This window comes from Sturnira hondurensis, unplaced genomic scaffold (genome assembly GCF_014824575.4).
Source record: "Sturnira hondurensis isolate 20B ecotype Veracruz unplaced genomic scaffold, ASM1482457v3 Scaffold0013994, whole genome shotgun sequence".
Lineage (NCBI taxonomy): Eukaryota > Metazoa > Chordata > Mammalia > Chiroptera > Phyllostomidae > Sturnira > Sturnira hondurensis.
In genome coordinates this window covers 1,380,706-1,395,932 of record NW_028086625.1, presented here as the reverse complement: position 1 = coordinate 1,395,932, position 15,227 = coordinate 1,380,706, and the positions used below count along the sequence as shown (strand labels likewise).

At 50.2% G+C, this 15,227-nt stretch overlaps 1 protein-coding gene across 3 annotated transcripts; it reads left to right on the top strand.

The window, feature by feature from the left end:
- The first annotated feature begins 250 nt into the window (after nt 1-250).
- TFE3 (transcription factor binding to IGHM enhancer 3) lies at nt 251-11,638 on the top strand. 3 transcript variants are annotated; one of them, XM_037062453.1, is made up of 10 exons: nt 251-628; nt 2,986-3,099; nt 4,043-4,346; nt 4,934-4,993; nt 5,455-5,559; nt 7,027-7,144; nt 7,562-7,618; nt 7,795-7,870; nt 9,248-9,395; nt 9,877-11,638. In XM_037062453.1, the coding sequence occupies exons 1-10, from the start codon at nt 513-515 to the stop codon at nt 10,318-10,320; spliced, it is 1,542 nt and encodes a 513-aa protein (XP_036918348.1). In that variant the 5' UTR covers nt 251-512; the 3' UTR covers nt 10,321-11,638. The 3 variants fall into 3 exon arrangements, with proteins under 3 accessions (XP_036918348.1, XP_036918345.1, XP_036918347.1); XM_037062450.1 differs by having other exon boundaries at nt 252-628; nt 4,934-5,179; XM_037062452.1 differs by lacking the exon at nt 251-628 and adding an exon at nt 3,224-3,414 and having other exon boundaries at nt 3,008-3,099; nt 4,934-5,179.
- Nucleotides 11,639-15,227: the final 3,589 nt, after the last annotated feature.

Below are 15,227 nucleotides of genomic sequence, written 5' to 3'. Positions count from 1 at the left end.
TGCGAGGAGAAGGCGTGGCTTCATTAAGTTGCCTCTCAATGATTTGCCTTCGTCTCTGAGCGTGGCCTAGGCTCCCCCTTTTCTGAATGAGGGCTGGCTAATCTAGTTTTCCCTCCGCGTCGTTGGCGTGGTTTAGAGCCGGTTCTTGAACAAGCCCTTGATGATTGGCCGCCTCACTTAGAGGGCGGAGCGCGGCGTGCAGACTATCCTACATGCGGTCACTTCCTGTGGAGTTTCCCCAGCCCAGGGAGGAGGAGGAAGGGGACGAGCGGGAGGAGGGCGGTCGTCGGGGTTAGGTTCTGGGCTGGGGGGGGTTGGTGTAGGTCCGTTCGGGGCGGAGGATGACTCACAGCCCATCCCATCTTCCCGACGCTGCCCGCCCGCGCAGAGCTCCTTCCATGGCTTAGCGGAGGAGGCGGTGGCGAGCAGGGGGAGGGGTACACTTATTTTGTTAGGGGGGGGTCGGGCTGAAGCCCGACCGGCCTGGCAGGGCTCGCCCGGAGCCGGGCGTCATGTCTCATGCAGCCGAGCCAGCCCGGGACAGTGTAGAGGCTAGCGCGGGGGGTCCTCGAGCGGTGTTCGTGCTATTGGAGGAGCGCAGTCCGGCCGACTCAGCCCAGCTGCTCAGGTGCGGGGCCGCTTGGGGTCAGTAGTGCTAACTGGGGTGCACGGGATCCTGATTTGGGTGCAGCGGGGGGCCCGGGCTGGGATTAGGGGGTTTCGGCCTGGGCTTGGAGGACGTCAGGGCACCCGTCTTCGGGGGGCACCTAAGAAATCTGGCAATGGCCTACGTGGACTGAGGCTTAAAGGTCGTGGAAGTGCATTAAAGGGAGGCCTGGTTCAGTTTTGGGGTGGGGGTGTCTTGACCGGGTCTAGAGGGACGTACCCCGTTGTGTCCAGAAACTGGTCTAGGGTAGTTGAATTTAGGGGACTGAGACTCTAATTAGAAGCGTAGTTTGGGGTCCTTGAGTCAGGCATGAGGGGAATGAAGTTGAGGGGGAACTCTCCAGATGAGGCACTGATTGTAAGGGACTTTTTCTTTTTGTGTGTCAGAGAAGGGGTTTTGCAGGACAGAGGTGCTATCTTAGGAGCTTGGTGATTTCCAATAGTTGGTTGCTGGAGGCCTTTTGGGGGGATAATATGCATCTGGAGGGATTTGGGGGTGTCTCAGATATGCTGCGTGGGTCCAGCCTTGCAAGTGTATGTGAGTTAGAGAAGCAATATTAATCAAGACTTGACAAGAATAATCTCACCCATCCCGGTCCACCTAGCTGAATCTTATCAGGGCTAGTGAAATAGTGAAAAAGCCCCCGTGCACTCTCACCCCACCTGAACGTTGGGGTTTAAATGAGCGACTGCTAGGCAGAGGTGATGGAGTTGGTGCTTGTCTTAGCTCAGAGAAGGCCTCAGACTTTTGAGGGGAACCCCGAGGATGGTCTTACTGTTGCCACCTGCCCTGACCTCTCAGCAAGCCAAGCTCTTCTTACCCCCTACACACCCACACACACACACACACACACACTGTTTTTATCACACCCTCCCAGTCTGTGTCTTAGACCCTGGAGGTAATCTTGAATCTGTCCCCAGATGAATTGCCCCGTCCCTATCTGGGTGGGTCTTATCTGATCTCTTAACCTCATTGCTATCAGTAGCCTTGGAAGCCCAGCCCCCTTTTCTCCTAAATTCTGTGCAATGGATGTGTAAGTGGGGGAAGGGGCTTTGCCTACTTTCTGCCTGGAATTGTGCTGAGCTCAGCGGATCCTTTGGCTTCCTCTTCCCAACTTCCTGGGTGGTTTTAGGGCCTCGTCTGAGGATGAGGAAAGGAGGGAAGACAGATCCTCTGGGAGGGGAGAAAATCCTTGTCAAGTATAGTTACTCACAACCTCAGGATTCTAAATATTTAGCTAAATTCAAGGATGCATATCCACCTGTGTGCAGCTCGATGTCCCCTGCACAGTAGGGTCTTGCACCCAGCATCAAGGGCTGAGCAGGAGCCGTTTCATATATAGATTCACCATCTTTTAATGCCTTTATAACAACAACCTAGATCATCACAGTAGTGGGGATAGTTGAAAGCGAGGGGTGTACATGGCTTCTTTTGTGTGTCAGTGGGTGTTGGTATTGGAGGCACTGGAAGCATGTGTGTTTTGATCTATCCAAAAAAACCAGGATTGCTGTGGGCAGGCTCATCTGGCCAAGAAAAGAAAGCTCGCATAAAGTGTGTCTTCCACCCAAATTCTTCCTCTTGTAAATCCAGATTGTTGGACTGAAGGGTGTTTTTGATATTCCTGTTTTGTATTTGTGTCTGTGTCGGCATCCCAGGAACTCTGACTGGGGTGGGGAAACTCGTTTGCAAAGTGGTAGATCCTTCCATAAAGTGAATCTTTGACCCTGGTTCTCTTTGTGATGCTTCAGTTTGTGCTACAATGGACTGCTATACCGAGGGGATGCCCCTACCGTGCTGCATGTGTGTGGACAAACGTGGGCTCACATTCAGCTGCCAGGAAAACAGTAGGGGGTGTGGGGGTGGGAGAACTCTAAATGCAAAGTCAGGAAGCTTGCAAAATGAATCTGTCATTCCTAAATTCTTCATTTCCATTTTCCTCACACCCAGGTTGTGGTTACACGTGAATGTTAGAGCAAGGTGTTGGGGCCCAGGCACTTATTATTTTGAATCTTAAGGGACTATGGGTAACACAGCAAAAGAGAATGGAGAGGGGGTGGGGGAGGAGAGAAGACTTTGGAATTCATGGTGATGGTAACCAGTGGAATGACTGAATGTTAGAGATAATTGTTTCCTTCCTTTCTCCCTCCCTCCCTCCCCCCCCTTCTCTCTTTTTCTCTCTCTCTCCCCCTCTCCCCCCTTTCTCTCTCCCCCCTCTTTCTCTCTCTCTCCCCCCCTCTTTCTCTCTCTCTCCCCCCTCTTTCTCTCTCGGAGGGGCAGAGGTCTTCCTACAATAACAACCACCCCTACCTCACCCTCAGCCTGAACTCTTTGCTTCCGGAGTCCGGGATTGTTGCTGACATCGAATTAGAAAACGTCCTTGATCCTGACAGTTTTTACGAACTCAAAAGCCAGCCCTTACCAGTACGCTCAAGGTATGCCTCCTCTGACTCCCCTCAACTCCCTTCCCTATTCCTCAGGCCCCTCCATTCCCTCTTGGTGGGGAGAGGCCCTTAGTGCCAGCCCAATCCGTTCTCCCCACAAGCTTTTATTTTCCAGATAGTAAAATGAGAGGCCAGAAAACGCGTGCACATGAAAGCGGGTGGCCAAGCTAGGATTATAGTATCTCTGTCTAGACCTCAGCTGCCTCCCCCAACCCCACCTGCACACCCATTCATTCACAAATACGGCCTTCAGCATCCCTGGAGTGCCCAAAGGCAGAGCATGGCCTGCTGTAGCTCTTTGCCCAGGTAGGCAGAGCCATACCCACAACCCCTGCTCACCCCTCCCCCACTCAACAAACTCACCCACCCCAGGCCCTTGAGGAACCCCTGCAAGTCCTTTCTTTCCCCAAGCTGGGGAAGTCTAAATGTGCTGAGTCATGGGCCTCGGCTCTAAGAGAGGGGAGGGGACCTGGAAGAGGGGCAGGAAGAGAGGATTGTGAAATTTCTGAGATTTTCAAGACTGACTAGTCCTGGGACTAGAGGCCCAGGCAGGGGAGGAAGAAGGGCCTGCAGTGATGATTACGCTGTAGCCTGATGCCAACCCCCCAGGAGCTGAGGGAGCATCTCCAGCCCCAAATTGAGTATAACAGCCCTCTATATCCACGTCTACTGCCACAGCCTCAATTCTGCTTCCTTCCATTCTCCTTTAAATAGGATAAAGGCCCTCTGCCAGAGCCAAGCAGTGGCATCTCTGCTCAATAGATCCAAATCCAGGCTTCACCATAAGGACTGAAGGCTAAAATTCCCCCGCCAGACTGACCTCTGAGGGCTACTGCCAGGCCCAGTTCCTGTGATTACTCCATCACACTATGACCCCTTAGGTTTGGGACTAGATTTTTAGCTTACCTATGGCCCCATATTTCTCATTCCACAGCCTCCCAATATCACTGCAGGCCACACCAGCCACCCCAGCTACACTGTCTACATCATCTTCTGCAGTGGGTTCCCGGACCCCTGCCATGTCATCTTCATCTTCATCGCGGGTCTTGCTGCGGCAGCAGCTAATGCGGGCCCAGGCCCAGGAGCAGGAGAGGCGTGAGCGTCGGGAACAGGCTGCAGCCTCTCCCTTCCCCAGCCCTGCACCTGCCTCTCCTGCCATCTCTGTGGTTGGTGTTTCTGCTGGGGGCCACACATTGGGCCGTCCTCCCCCTGCTCAGGTGCCCAGGGAGGTGCTCAAGGTAAGGTCCAGAGGCCCTGGGAGGGGCTCCTGATGACTGGGAAGTGGTCCTGGTGGCTTTTAAGTGACGTCCTGGGGCTCTAAGGAAAGTCTTTAGGTACTGTTAAAAGTAGGTTGTGCTAGTGTCCCATTGGGTTTAGGGTTGCTGAGATGTTCTTGTGGAATTGTGAGGGGCTCCTGGGGGCTATAGGGTGTCTTGGATTATGAAAGTTCATAAGTGCCCCAAGAGGGTCTGTGCAGTGACTTTGTAGGAAAAGCTTCATGTATCTGTGATGCATTAGGAGTTCTTTGGCCACTGGGATATCTTGGAAAGCAATATGTAGTTCCTGGGTCTGTTAGGTTGGTGATAGAGACGGGGTGGAGTCCTGGGGTCTGTGACAGAGGGAGCTCCAGAAACTGAGGGATTCTACCATCCATGGGTAGATCCTAGGGGCTGTGAGGGATTTCCAAGAGAGGGAATTTGGGTCCTGGGAGAGACTTACCAGTATTTTAGGGTTCTCAGATTCTGGGCCTAGTATGCCCAGAGTCACCCTTCTGAGCCCTGTTCTACCTTGTCCCCTCCTGTTCCTCCTTCCCCTGATTCCACAGGTGCAGACTCATCTGGAGAACCCAACACGCTACCACCTGCAGCAGGCGCGCAGGCAGCAGGTGAAACAGTACCTGTCCACCACACTTGGGCCCAAGCTGGCTTCCCAGGCCCTCACCCCACCACCGGGGGCTGCTAGTGCCCAGCCGCTCCCTGCCCCCGAGGCCACCCATGCTACTGGCCCCACAGGCAGCGCCCCCAACAGCCCTATGGCACTGCTCACCATCGGGTCCAGCTCAGAGAAGGAGGTATGTGGCTGCAGGCAACCTTTCTATGCTCCACCCTCCAACTTTTTTTTTAAGATTTTATTTGTTTTTAGAGAGGAAGAGAAACATCAGTGTGTGATTGCTTCTCGTGCACCCCCCGCTGGGGACGTGGCCCACAACCCAAGCATGTGCCCTGACTGGGAATCGAACCAACCACCCTTCGGTTCGCAGGCTGGCACTCAATCCACGGAGCCACACCAGCCAGGGCCACCCTCCAGCTTCTTTTAACCCTTTTTCATATTTACTTTTTTCCCCAGATTGATGATGTCATTGATGAGATCATCAGCCTGGAGTCCAGTTACAATGATGAGATGCTCAGCTATCTACCCGGAGGCACTGCAGGGCTACAGCTCCCCAGCACAGTAAGGTCCCAAGATGGCAAAGTTGTTCTGACAATTAGTATGTCCCTGTGTCACTGAGACTGCACTGGGACTGGCTGTGTGTATAAGAGACTGTCACCTTGGGTTGTATTAAGGTAGAGAGGTAAACTGTGTGATGATAACAGGGAATAGCAGTGTTCTGGGGCCTTGTGTTGGATGGCATGGAAAGGTAGACCTTGTGGATTTTGGTATGTACAGGATAGGCACTTCACGGAGGTACTAGGATGTAGCAAGGTGCTTGAGCCTCACTGTGGAAGAGACCAGGAGATGGGACTCTTAGCATTTTGAGTGTACCAAGAGATTGGAACACACTAGAAGTCTCAAAACATGGTGTGGTTGGACCTTGAAGTGATTCCGTGTACCATGTCTCTTGCAGTGAACTGTGCCAAGAGGCTGAGGCCCCTGTAGAGAGTGGATAAAACTTTCCAGAGCAAGGGATGTACCAATAAATTATAACAATCGGGTAACATCCCAAGAGTCCCATAATTTGCTTTGGGGTATACCAGATGGCTATAGTTTTGTTTCTTTCCAACTTATCAAGAGGATAGAAGCATATATAAAGATGGCACCAGTTTATCAGAACTTTTTATTGATTTGGACATGGCTAGAGATTGGGGCCTCATATTAGATGGATCCAGCAGATTGGTGGGGGGGGCGGTTTTCAGGAGATGAAATCTCATCAAGAGATGGAACTAATTACTTCCAGATTAATATGTTGTCCTAGAGTATCTTCAGGAGAGTGAAAATGGGAGAAAGCAATGTAGACAGGCATAAAAGGAGTCCTAGTTGTATAGTTAGACAAGAAATCCTGGGAGATCAGAAAATGCAAGAACATACTAGAGTTAAGCCCTTGGTACGTGGCAGCTGGAGACCATGTATGTAAGGTGGTGCAGCACAGTCACAGCCAAAGACTGGAAATTGGGATGGAGCTCTCCATAAAGCCAGATTTGGCAATGGAACATTGTCGTGACCATTTCCCAAGGTCTGAGAAGATTGGGTTGGAGTGTTCCAATGGTGAATGCTGAATTGGAATGTTGTGCTGGGATGGGAGACGGGGTTGCTAATGGACTGAAATGTTCCATCAGAGCCCACAGAGAACTTATAAGGGTGCTTTTGCAGCATTTCTTCGCAGAGTTAGCCCCAGAATTTGGGAGAGGGGCCTCAGAGCTCACTGAGGGATTTCAGGGGCTGCAGGGGCATGATGAATAGGCTGGGCGGACTCTGTCCCCAGTAAAGCAGGGGAGATCCACTTGGCCCTGTCCTTCCTATTCAGTCGCTATGTGAATTTCCCTTAAGGGGAGGAGGAAGGGTTCCTGTGTGGGTCAGCCTCTCCTTGCATTAGAGGGCCTGTCTTTGGGGATGTGTGGAGGATAGGGAGCCTGGTTCTGAGATGAGGCCGAGCCTGTGGTCTGTTGCCAACCATCCTTTCTCTGCCGTGCCTGCCCCCAGCTGCCTGTGTCAGGGAATCTGCTTGATGTGTACAGTAGTCAGGGTGTGGCCACATCCACCATCACTGTCAGCAACTCCTGCCCAGCAGAGCTGCCCAACATCAAACGGGAGATCTCCGGTAAGGGCCAGGGTTAGCCCCGTGTCCACCAGGTCTGGGGGTGGGCCTGGTCTTGGGAAAAGGGGTTTAATCAGACAGAAATAGGGACTCCTTTGCCTTCTTTGTCCACATGGCCCACGGTCCTGCCGTCGCCCCGCTAACTCTCATCTTGGGTTTAACAAATGGTCTATCACTGTGGCTTCTTGCAGAGTAATAAAAAGTAGCATTTAAAAAAATTGTATTTACTTTTATTGTATTTTTCCATTTCCGTGTATCCCTCGTATGCCCTCTTCCACCTCTACCCACCTCCTCCCCCGCAAGAACGGCATTTTCCCAAAAGTTACTTCCTCTGCCTGTGCCCATCAAAGCCTACCTCAGCGGCACTTGCTGCCCCCCCAGCTTTTCCAGAAGGACCTGACTACTTCCACTCTCTTCCAGAAACAGAGGCCAAGGCCCTATTGAAGGAACGGCAGAAGAAGGACAATCACAACCTAAGTGAGTGAGAGCACGTGTCCTTGCTGGCATGCTCTGCACCCCTTCCTCACTCTGTGCCCCCCCCTGCTTTGAGGGGCCTTTCCCTGCAACGGTTTCCTAATGTCCCAATTTCTCCTCTTCCCTCCCCGGCCTATTGATGATTCTTTCCCACTCTTTTATCTCCCCTTTCTCCAAAGTTGAACGTCGCAGGCGATTCAACATTAACGACAGGATCAAAGAGCTGGGCACCCTCATCCCCAAGTCCAGTGACCCGTGAGTCTTGGCTGGGAGCCCCAGGCTGGCAGAAGGTGGGGTGGGGGCTGCAATCTCCTAAAAATCATTTTCAGGAGGGCCTACCCTAGGTGGGAAGCACCCAGTGGTTCCGCTCCTCTGGCCCATTCCCACTCAGCTTTCCTCATACTGAGCCAGGGTTATTCCGCCTCACCATGTCCCCACCTAAAATTTTAGGTTCATGATATTATGATCCATGTGCCTCATCAGGTCACTGTGCAACATAGGTACTTCATTTTCTGTTTATTTTGTGCTTCCTATATTTGTTCAGGAAACAATGAGCCTCTGCTTTGTGCCAGGTACTGTGCGAGGCCCTGAGGCAACCAGAGGGAATGAAACAGACAAAAATCCCTGACCTCATGGAACTGATATTTTAGTGGAGGCAGATAGACAGCAAACAAGATAAATAAGTAAAATCCCTGCAATTACAATGAGAGGAAGAGCCCTGGCCGGTGTGGCTCAGTTGGTTGGGCGTCATCCCACAAACTGAAAGGTCGCTGGTTTGATTCTCGGTCAGGGTATGAGCCTGGTTGCAGGTTTGGTCCCTGGTCGGAGCATGTATGGAAGGCAACTGGTCAACATTTCTCTCTCACATCAATGTTTCTCCCTCTCTCTTTCTCCCTTCCTTCTTCTTTCTCTAAAATTTAAAATAAAGGAGGCCTGGCTGGTATGGCCCTGGAGATTGAGCACCGGCCTGCAAGCTAATAGGTTGCTGGTTCAATTCCCAGTCAGGGCACATGCCTGGGTTGTGGGCCAGGTCCCCAGGTGGGGGCATGTGAGAGGCAACCGATCAATGTTTCTCTCACACATTGATGTTTCTCTCCCTTTCTCCCTCTCTTTCTTTCTTTAAAGATGAGTAAAATCTTTAAAAAAGGAATAGGAGGAAGATGAGGGAACGTTGGATTGGGGAGGGTTACAATTTGGGAGGAGGAGAGAGTAGGGAACAGAAGAGGCCTCAGCAGACAAAGCAGCATTGAGATAAACAGCCTAAGGAGAGGAGGCAGGAACTATGTGTTCCGGGGGGAGAGGAACAGTTCAAGGCAGAGGGCATAGCTGGGCTGATAGCCCTGAAGTGGGAATGGCTTTCCGTGTCCTGGGAGCATTGAGAAGTCAGTGTTGCCATAGTAAGATGAATCCGTCAGAGGTGAGAGGAGTAAGTAGTAGTAAAGAGTCAGGTCAGAAAGGGCTTCCTGGTTTGGAAGTTTCCAGGCTGGAGGTGAGCAGTCCATACCCTTGATGTAACCCTACCCCAAGATCTAGGCATGGAGTGGGGCACTCCATCTACCTGGCACAACACCCCCAGATCCTGAGAGACTCCAAATGTAGCACTCCATTTTTTCCTCCCCCTCAACCCCGTAGAGAGATGCGCTGGAACAAAGGCACCATTCTCAAAGCCTCTGTGGATTATATCCGCAAGTTGCAGAAGGAGCAGCAGCGCTCCAAAGACCTGGAGAGCCGGCAGCGATCTCTGGAGCAAGCCAACCGCAGCCTGCAGCTCCGAATTCAGGTCTGGAAGGAGGAGGTGGTGGCAGGGGTGAGGGGGGCTTCCTGAAGGCAGAGGCAGAGGAAGAACAGACCAGAATTTCCCCTTCTGACATAAATGGGGGATCCCGGGGCTTCCCAACTCCCATCATCATGATAATGGTGATAAGTAGTAATCATAACATTATTAAAAAGAATCATAATGAATATTGGCTAGTGTGCATTGCGTTTATCTTGTGCCATGCACTGTGACAAGACCTTATCTCCACTTACTAAGTTAATCGTCACAGTATCCCTATGAGACAGGGACCAATGTTATATCCATTTTACAGATTGGGCCTCTGAAGCTCAGAAACTTTAAGCATCTTGCCTAAAGTTACGCGACTAGTGAGTGGTAGAGGCTGAATGTGAACCCAGAAAACCTGTCCTTCTAACTGTTACATTCCTCTGCCTCTGAGGGGCTCTGAACTCCATCTTATCCCACACCTACCCCATACTTTTTGCAGGAGCTCGAACTGCAGGCCCAGATCCATGGTCTGCCGGTCCCTCCCACCCCAGGGCTGGTCTCCCTGGCCACAACTTCAGCCTCTGACAACCTCAAGCCAGAGCAGCTGGACGTTGAGGAGGAGGGCAGGCCAGGCGTAGCAACGTTTCATGCAGGGGGGGGCCCTGCCCAGGGTGCTCCCCATCAGCAGCCCCCAGTGCCACCTTCAGATGCCCTTCTGGACCTGCACTTTCCCAGCGACCATCTGGGGGATCTAGGGGACCCCTTCCATCTGGGGCTGACGGACATTCTGATGGAGGAGGAGGAGGGGGTGTTGGGGGGACTGCCAGGGGACGCCCTGTCCCCACTGCGGGCTGCCTCTGACCCCCTGCTCTCTTCCGTGTCTCCCGCTGTCTCTAAGGCCAGCAGCCGCCGCAGCAGCTTCAGCATGGAGGACGAGTCCTGATCAGGCCTCATCCCTCCCCTGGGATTTCCCCACCCAGGAAAGGAGGATAAGTCAAGATGAGGTTCTACCTTTCCCTTGCCCTCCTATGAGACTGCCCTGCCCAGTGTTCTGGAGGAAGAGATGAGGCCCCACCCCTATAACAGGCAAGGAGAAGGAGTCAGGTGACCTGTCCCTTCCGCACAGGTCCAGCCAGCACCTTGTGAGCAGAGCCTGTTCGCTGGAGATCCCAGCCTTGCCCCTGCCCCATGGGACCCACCCTTGCCCAGGTGGAGGAAGGAGACAGGATGAGGTCTGTCCCTGTCCTCTGGGAACTACCCTAGCCAGGTCTGGGATCAGGATGTGTCAGAATGCTGTATCATCCACCCTCATCATGGCCACTCTTGCTTGCAAGGAAGAGGAGTCAAAATGATGGAACTCCCACCCTAGGGTTTACCAACCCTGTCCCTTTACTGTGGTCCCTGCCCTGCCCAGGTCAGAAACAGAAGTGAGGATGAGAGCCAGACCCTTTATTTGGGAAATTGGGCCCCGCAACTTCCCTATAGGAAGAGCCCAGCCACCAGTATTTCAGGTATGGAAGAGTGTATGAGATCAGGCCACCATGTGGAGATCACAGTCCTTATTCTTTAGCAGCATCCTATCCAAGCATTCCACTGCAGGGGGCGGGGGGTAGTACTTAGGATCCTTTCCTCCTGAGAGAGAACCTGGTGACTTAACCTAGGAAAGTTTTGAGCTAACCTTGCCTTTGGGGAGGGGGGCAGATCTTGAAATCTTGTGGGTTGACATTCCAGACCTAGATCATGAGTGAGTTAGGCCCCTACCCTTGGGCAGAGATGCCTCCTTCCTCGAAGGATTGTTTGAGGAGGTGATGGGTAGTAGGGGGTATTGAGTCCAGGTTCCCAGAACCAGCACCTGTTAACTTTATTTCAACGCGTAGAGGAACGCAATGAAGGAAGGGACACTTCTGAGGGTTTCCCCAGCCTGGGAAATAAATAGAAGCCTGTCCCACCAAGGCAGAGGCTTGGAGGAAGGGTTGTAAAATCATGTGTTCCTCTTTCGTTTATCTGATCTTTTACTGACCCCCACTACTCAGAAGTTGGTAACCCCCAACCTCTGGCCTTCACCCAGCTCTCCATTTGAAGGAATCGTTCCCGTTTCAGAGTTAACAACAGACACTCCTTACCCCTCCTACCACGTGTACACAAGGTTGTCACCTTTGGATTGTTAGGGCTAGGCCCCAAGAAGGGTGTACTGAGGGGTCTGTAGGTTTGTGATTAAATAAATGCTAGGCGTGTTTTCATGCGCTTTTATCTTTGGCAAAGAGTCTCCTGTCCTTGCTTTGACTGTGCAGTGAGCAGGGCTCATGCAGGCCAGGAGGAAGGAAGGTTCTCAGAAGAAACAGATTTAAGTGGGACGGATGGAAGAATTTAACTAGGAAGCAGGGTTGGAGGAAAACAACCTGCGCACAAAAGCAGTCAGTCTATAACTGCCTGTCAGGCACCTTCCTATTAGGTGCTTCACCTAATTTATTCTAAGGAATATTCTAAAAGGTGCCGATAGGTATCTCCATTCATGTTTAAAGAAACTGAGGAATAATAGCATTTCAGTAGCTGAAGGTACACTGCTGGCAAATGGAAGAAGAGCTAAATGGTAAAGTTAGGTGAGCGAGGGCTCAGGTTTGAGTAATGTCACTGAGGGCAGAGGGGATAGATTTTTCTTGCAAGTTCACTTTTGAAACTGCTGAGGAAGTGTGAAGATACCCACTGGCCGGCAGTAGAGGCATTCCAGGTTGGATAAGAGGCAAAGACAAACTGTAAAGGTCAGGAACAGGCAAGCAGTCCCATTTTGGAGCAGATGTTGACATTTGGGGGGAATTTTAGAGGTGAAGAGACAAAAGTATCTTGAACGCTGGGGATAAATATTCCTGGAATTTCTCAACCAGACTGACTGACTCCCAGGAATGGCATCAGGCTTGGTCTCGTGTCTCCCCCAGCCGACCACCCCTGAGCACTGGAATCCAGTCTGGTCCTTTGTCTTTCCCAGAAGACGGAGCAAACTACTTTCCAGCTTATCATCACACTGTGACTCCTAAAGCCTGGGTAATCCTAACCAGCAGACTGGTGATTCTGTAATACCTTCATTTTTTTTTTCCTCTTCAAATTTGCTATATTCTCTTTGCTTTATAAAAACGTGAAATACCCAGAAGTGTTACTGAAGTTTCTATTCTGAAATCATGTTAGGTTTACAGAAGAGTTGTAAGGACATTAGAGGAAGTTCCCATACCCTCTCACCCAGCTACCCCTAATGTTAACATCTTACATAACCAGGTCACATTATCTATGCAAAGGGATTAACATTGCCACAGTAACAAAGTCAATTTAAGACTTGGGATTTCACTGGTTTTTCCACGAATATTTTTTTTTCTGTTCTAGGATTTGAGTAAGGATACTCTGTCATCTATCTCTGTGTAATAAATTACCACAATCTTAGTGACTAAAAAAATGCGTTCATTATCTCCCAGTTTTCATGGGTCAGGAATCAAGGCTGGCTTAGCTGGATCCTTTACCCCAGAGGCTCTGACCAGGGTGTAATCAAGGAAATCAAGGAAGATGGGCAGGATTAGGGACTCCTCTCAAGTGGAACTGGGGAAGGATCTGCTCTCAGCTGTGATTTTTGGCAATTCAGTTAATCTGCAGCCTGTTGAATTGTCCTGCCTCAGTTCCTTCCTGGCTGTCAGCCTGAGGTTCCTCAGTCCTTGCCACTTGTACCTTTCCTTCCATGAGGCAGCTCACAGCGTGGTTAACTTCATCAAAGCCAGCAAGAGAGTTGGCAGAATAAAAGCTACAATCTCGTGTAATCCAATCATGGAAGTGCCTTACCCTGAACGTCCAAACATTCTGTTGGTTAGAATCAAGTAACTGAAGGGAAGGGAAACTACAAAAGACTATGAATATTAGGCAGGCAACATTGAGAGACCATCTTGGAAGCACCCTACCACAGATTCCACATTGCATTTAGCTGTTGTGTCTTCTTGGTCTCTGACAGTTTCTCAGGCTGTCCACTGAGGAGAACTAAACATTGTGATTCCTGAAGCAGTGAATACACCTAGTACCCAAATCTTAGTTTCTTTTTTTTTTAATTTTTTTTTTCAGAGAGAGGAAGGGAAGGTGAGAGGGAGAGAAACATCAATGTGTGATTGCCTCTCCTGTGTCCCCCACTTGGAACTGGCCTGCAACCTAGGCATGTGCCCTGACTGGGAATTGAACCGCGATCCTGTGCTTCACAGTCCGGCGCTCAGTCCACTGAGCTACACCAGCCAGGGCACATATCTTGGTTTCTGAATGCTGTTCTCTAATAGAAGGAACCAGGGCTACTTGGAGAAATGGCGGATTTTAAGGCCAGGGTAAGGAAATTCAAGATGAGCCTGGAGCATTGTTTAGTGTCAGAAAGTAAGGAAGTACCAAAGGAAAAAAGATGGGAGCATGTCCTAAGGATACAGGAGCCAACCTGAAAGAGCTTCCAATGGTCAAAGCTGAAACGATTTGAGCAACCAAAAAAAAATGATAGTGTTGCATTGTAGTCCAAACAATTAATACCCATGATTCCATGATGTATAAATACATGATATGATTGAATAAATAAATGCTAGAGTTGGGGCAACTTCCTTATGTAAGAATATCAATAAATAAGAGTGAGGGGAATAGAAAATTACCATTAGAATATGAATAATTTCTGCAGATCTGATCCAATAAATGCTAAAATTAGTGGGCAGAACTTTAAGGCGAACACGACAGTGGCACACCCTTAAAGTAGCACTTCCAAGATATGTATTAAATATAGGCATAACTTAGAGGTATTACAGAGTTGGTTCCAGACCACTGCAATAAAGTGAATCTTAATCTTTGTTGGTGGAGGATCTTGCCTTCAATTTGTAAAACAAAAACAAAAACCAATGAAGTGCAAAAAACCAAAAAACCTCTTTGATTTTCTTCCCCCTAAGAGTTGGGCTTACCGGTAATTCCCCTTCAATATAAACTGGATTCAGTGACTCGCTTCTAATGACAAGAGTATGAAAAGTGCAATAGTGATTTTGCAGTGTAGAAATCTGGAAGACAACTGAGAGATGAATGTTAATGTCACCAGTAATAAGGCATGGCTGTGGTGTCCCCTATGATGTGATGCAATGAGGACAGTTCATTTTCATAGTATTCTTCCTCCAAACCCCATAACCCCAGCGCAATCATGATAAAATAACAGAGAAACCCAAATTGCGGGACATCCTACAAAATACTCAACCAATATTCTCCGGAAGTGTCAAGCTCACAAAAGACAAGGAAAAACGGGTTGTGTATTTAAGTCAAGTTTTTGTCTCCATCTGTCAATCCCAGCTTTTTAGGGGAGCAGGCCATGAGACCAAAACTAGTATCGTTCTACAGATGTGTTTATCAAGGCTCCCAGACCACCTGTGTTCCCCCCCCCCCCGGGGTGGTGTGTTGGTTGGAGAAAGGAAGCAGGCAGTAACCTTTTTTCTGTTTGTGTCAGTTTCAGGACCCCCTAGTAGGAAAGTGGGAGCCTAGGCAGAGATTAGGATAGAGCTGAGCTGGGGGTAGGGTTGTTGATCAGATTTCAGGATTGAGTGCAGCAAAAAAAGAAACTTTGTACAGTTGTGGGGGGAGGTATCGCGAAATCACCACAGGTGTTTTAGGTCTGAGCTAAATACTAGCCTGTGCGGGCTTAGAGGGAGACATAGTGAGGCCAAGCAGAGATCAGTCCTGGGTTTCTATCAGCTGAAAGGCTTCCTGCACAGTTCTGACATTGGTGTTTTGACCGGCTTGAGTGGAGGGCCCTCATCCAGTACTCCAATGAGAAACGGACACGCCAGAAAGGCCCCACCTTAAGAGTACAGCCAC

Coding starts and splice junctions, on each gene's coding strand:
- TFE3 (XM_037062450.1), top strand. CDS start 513: ATGTCTCATGCAGCCGAGCCAGCCCGGGACAGTGTAGAGGCTAGCGCG. Junction 7,619..7,794: donor GAAGGACAATCACAACCTAA/GTGAGTGAGAGC, acceptor CTTTCTCCAAAG/TTGAACGTCGCAGGCGATTC. Junction 7,871..9,247: donor ATCCCCAAGTCCAGTGACCC/GTGAGTCTTGGC, acceptor TCAACCCCGTAG/AGAGATGCGCTGGAACAAAG.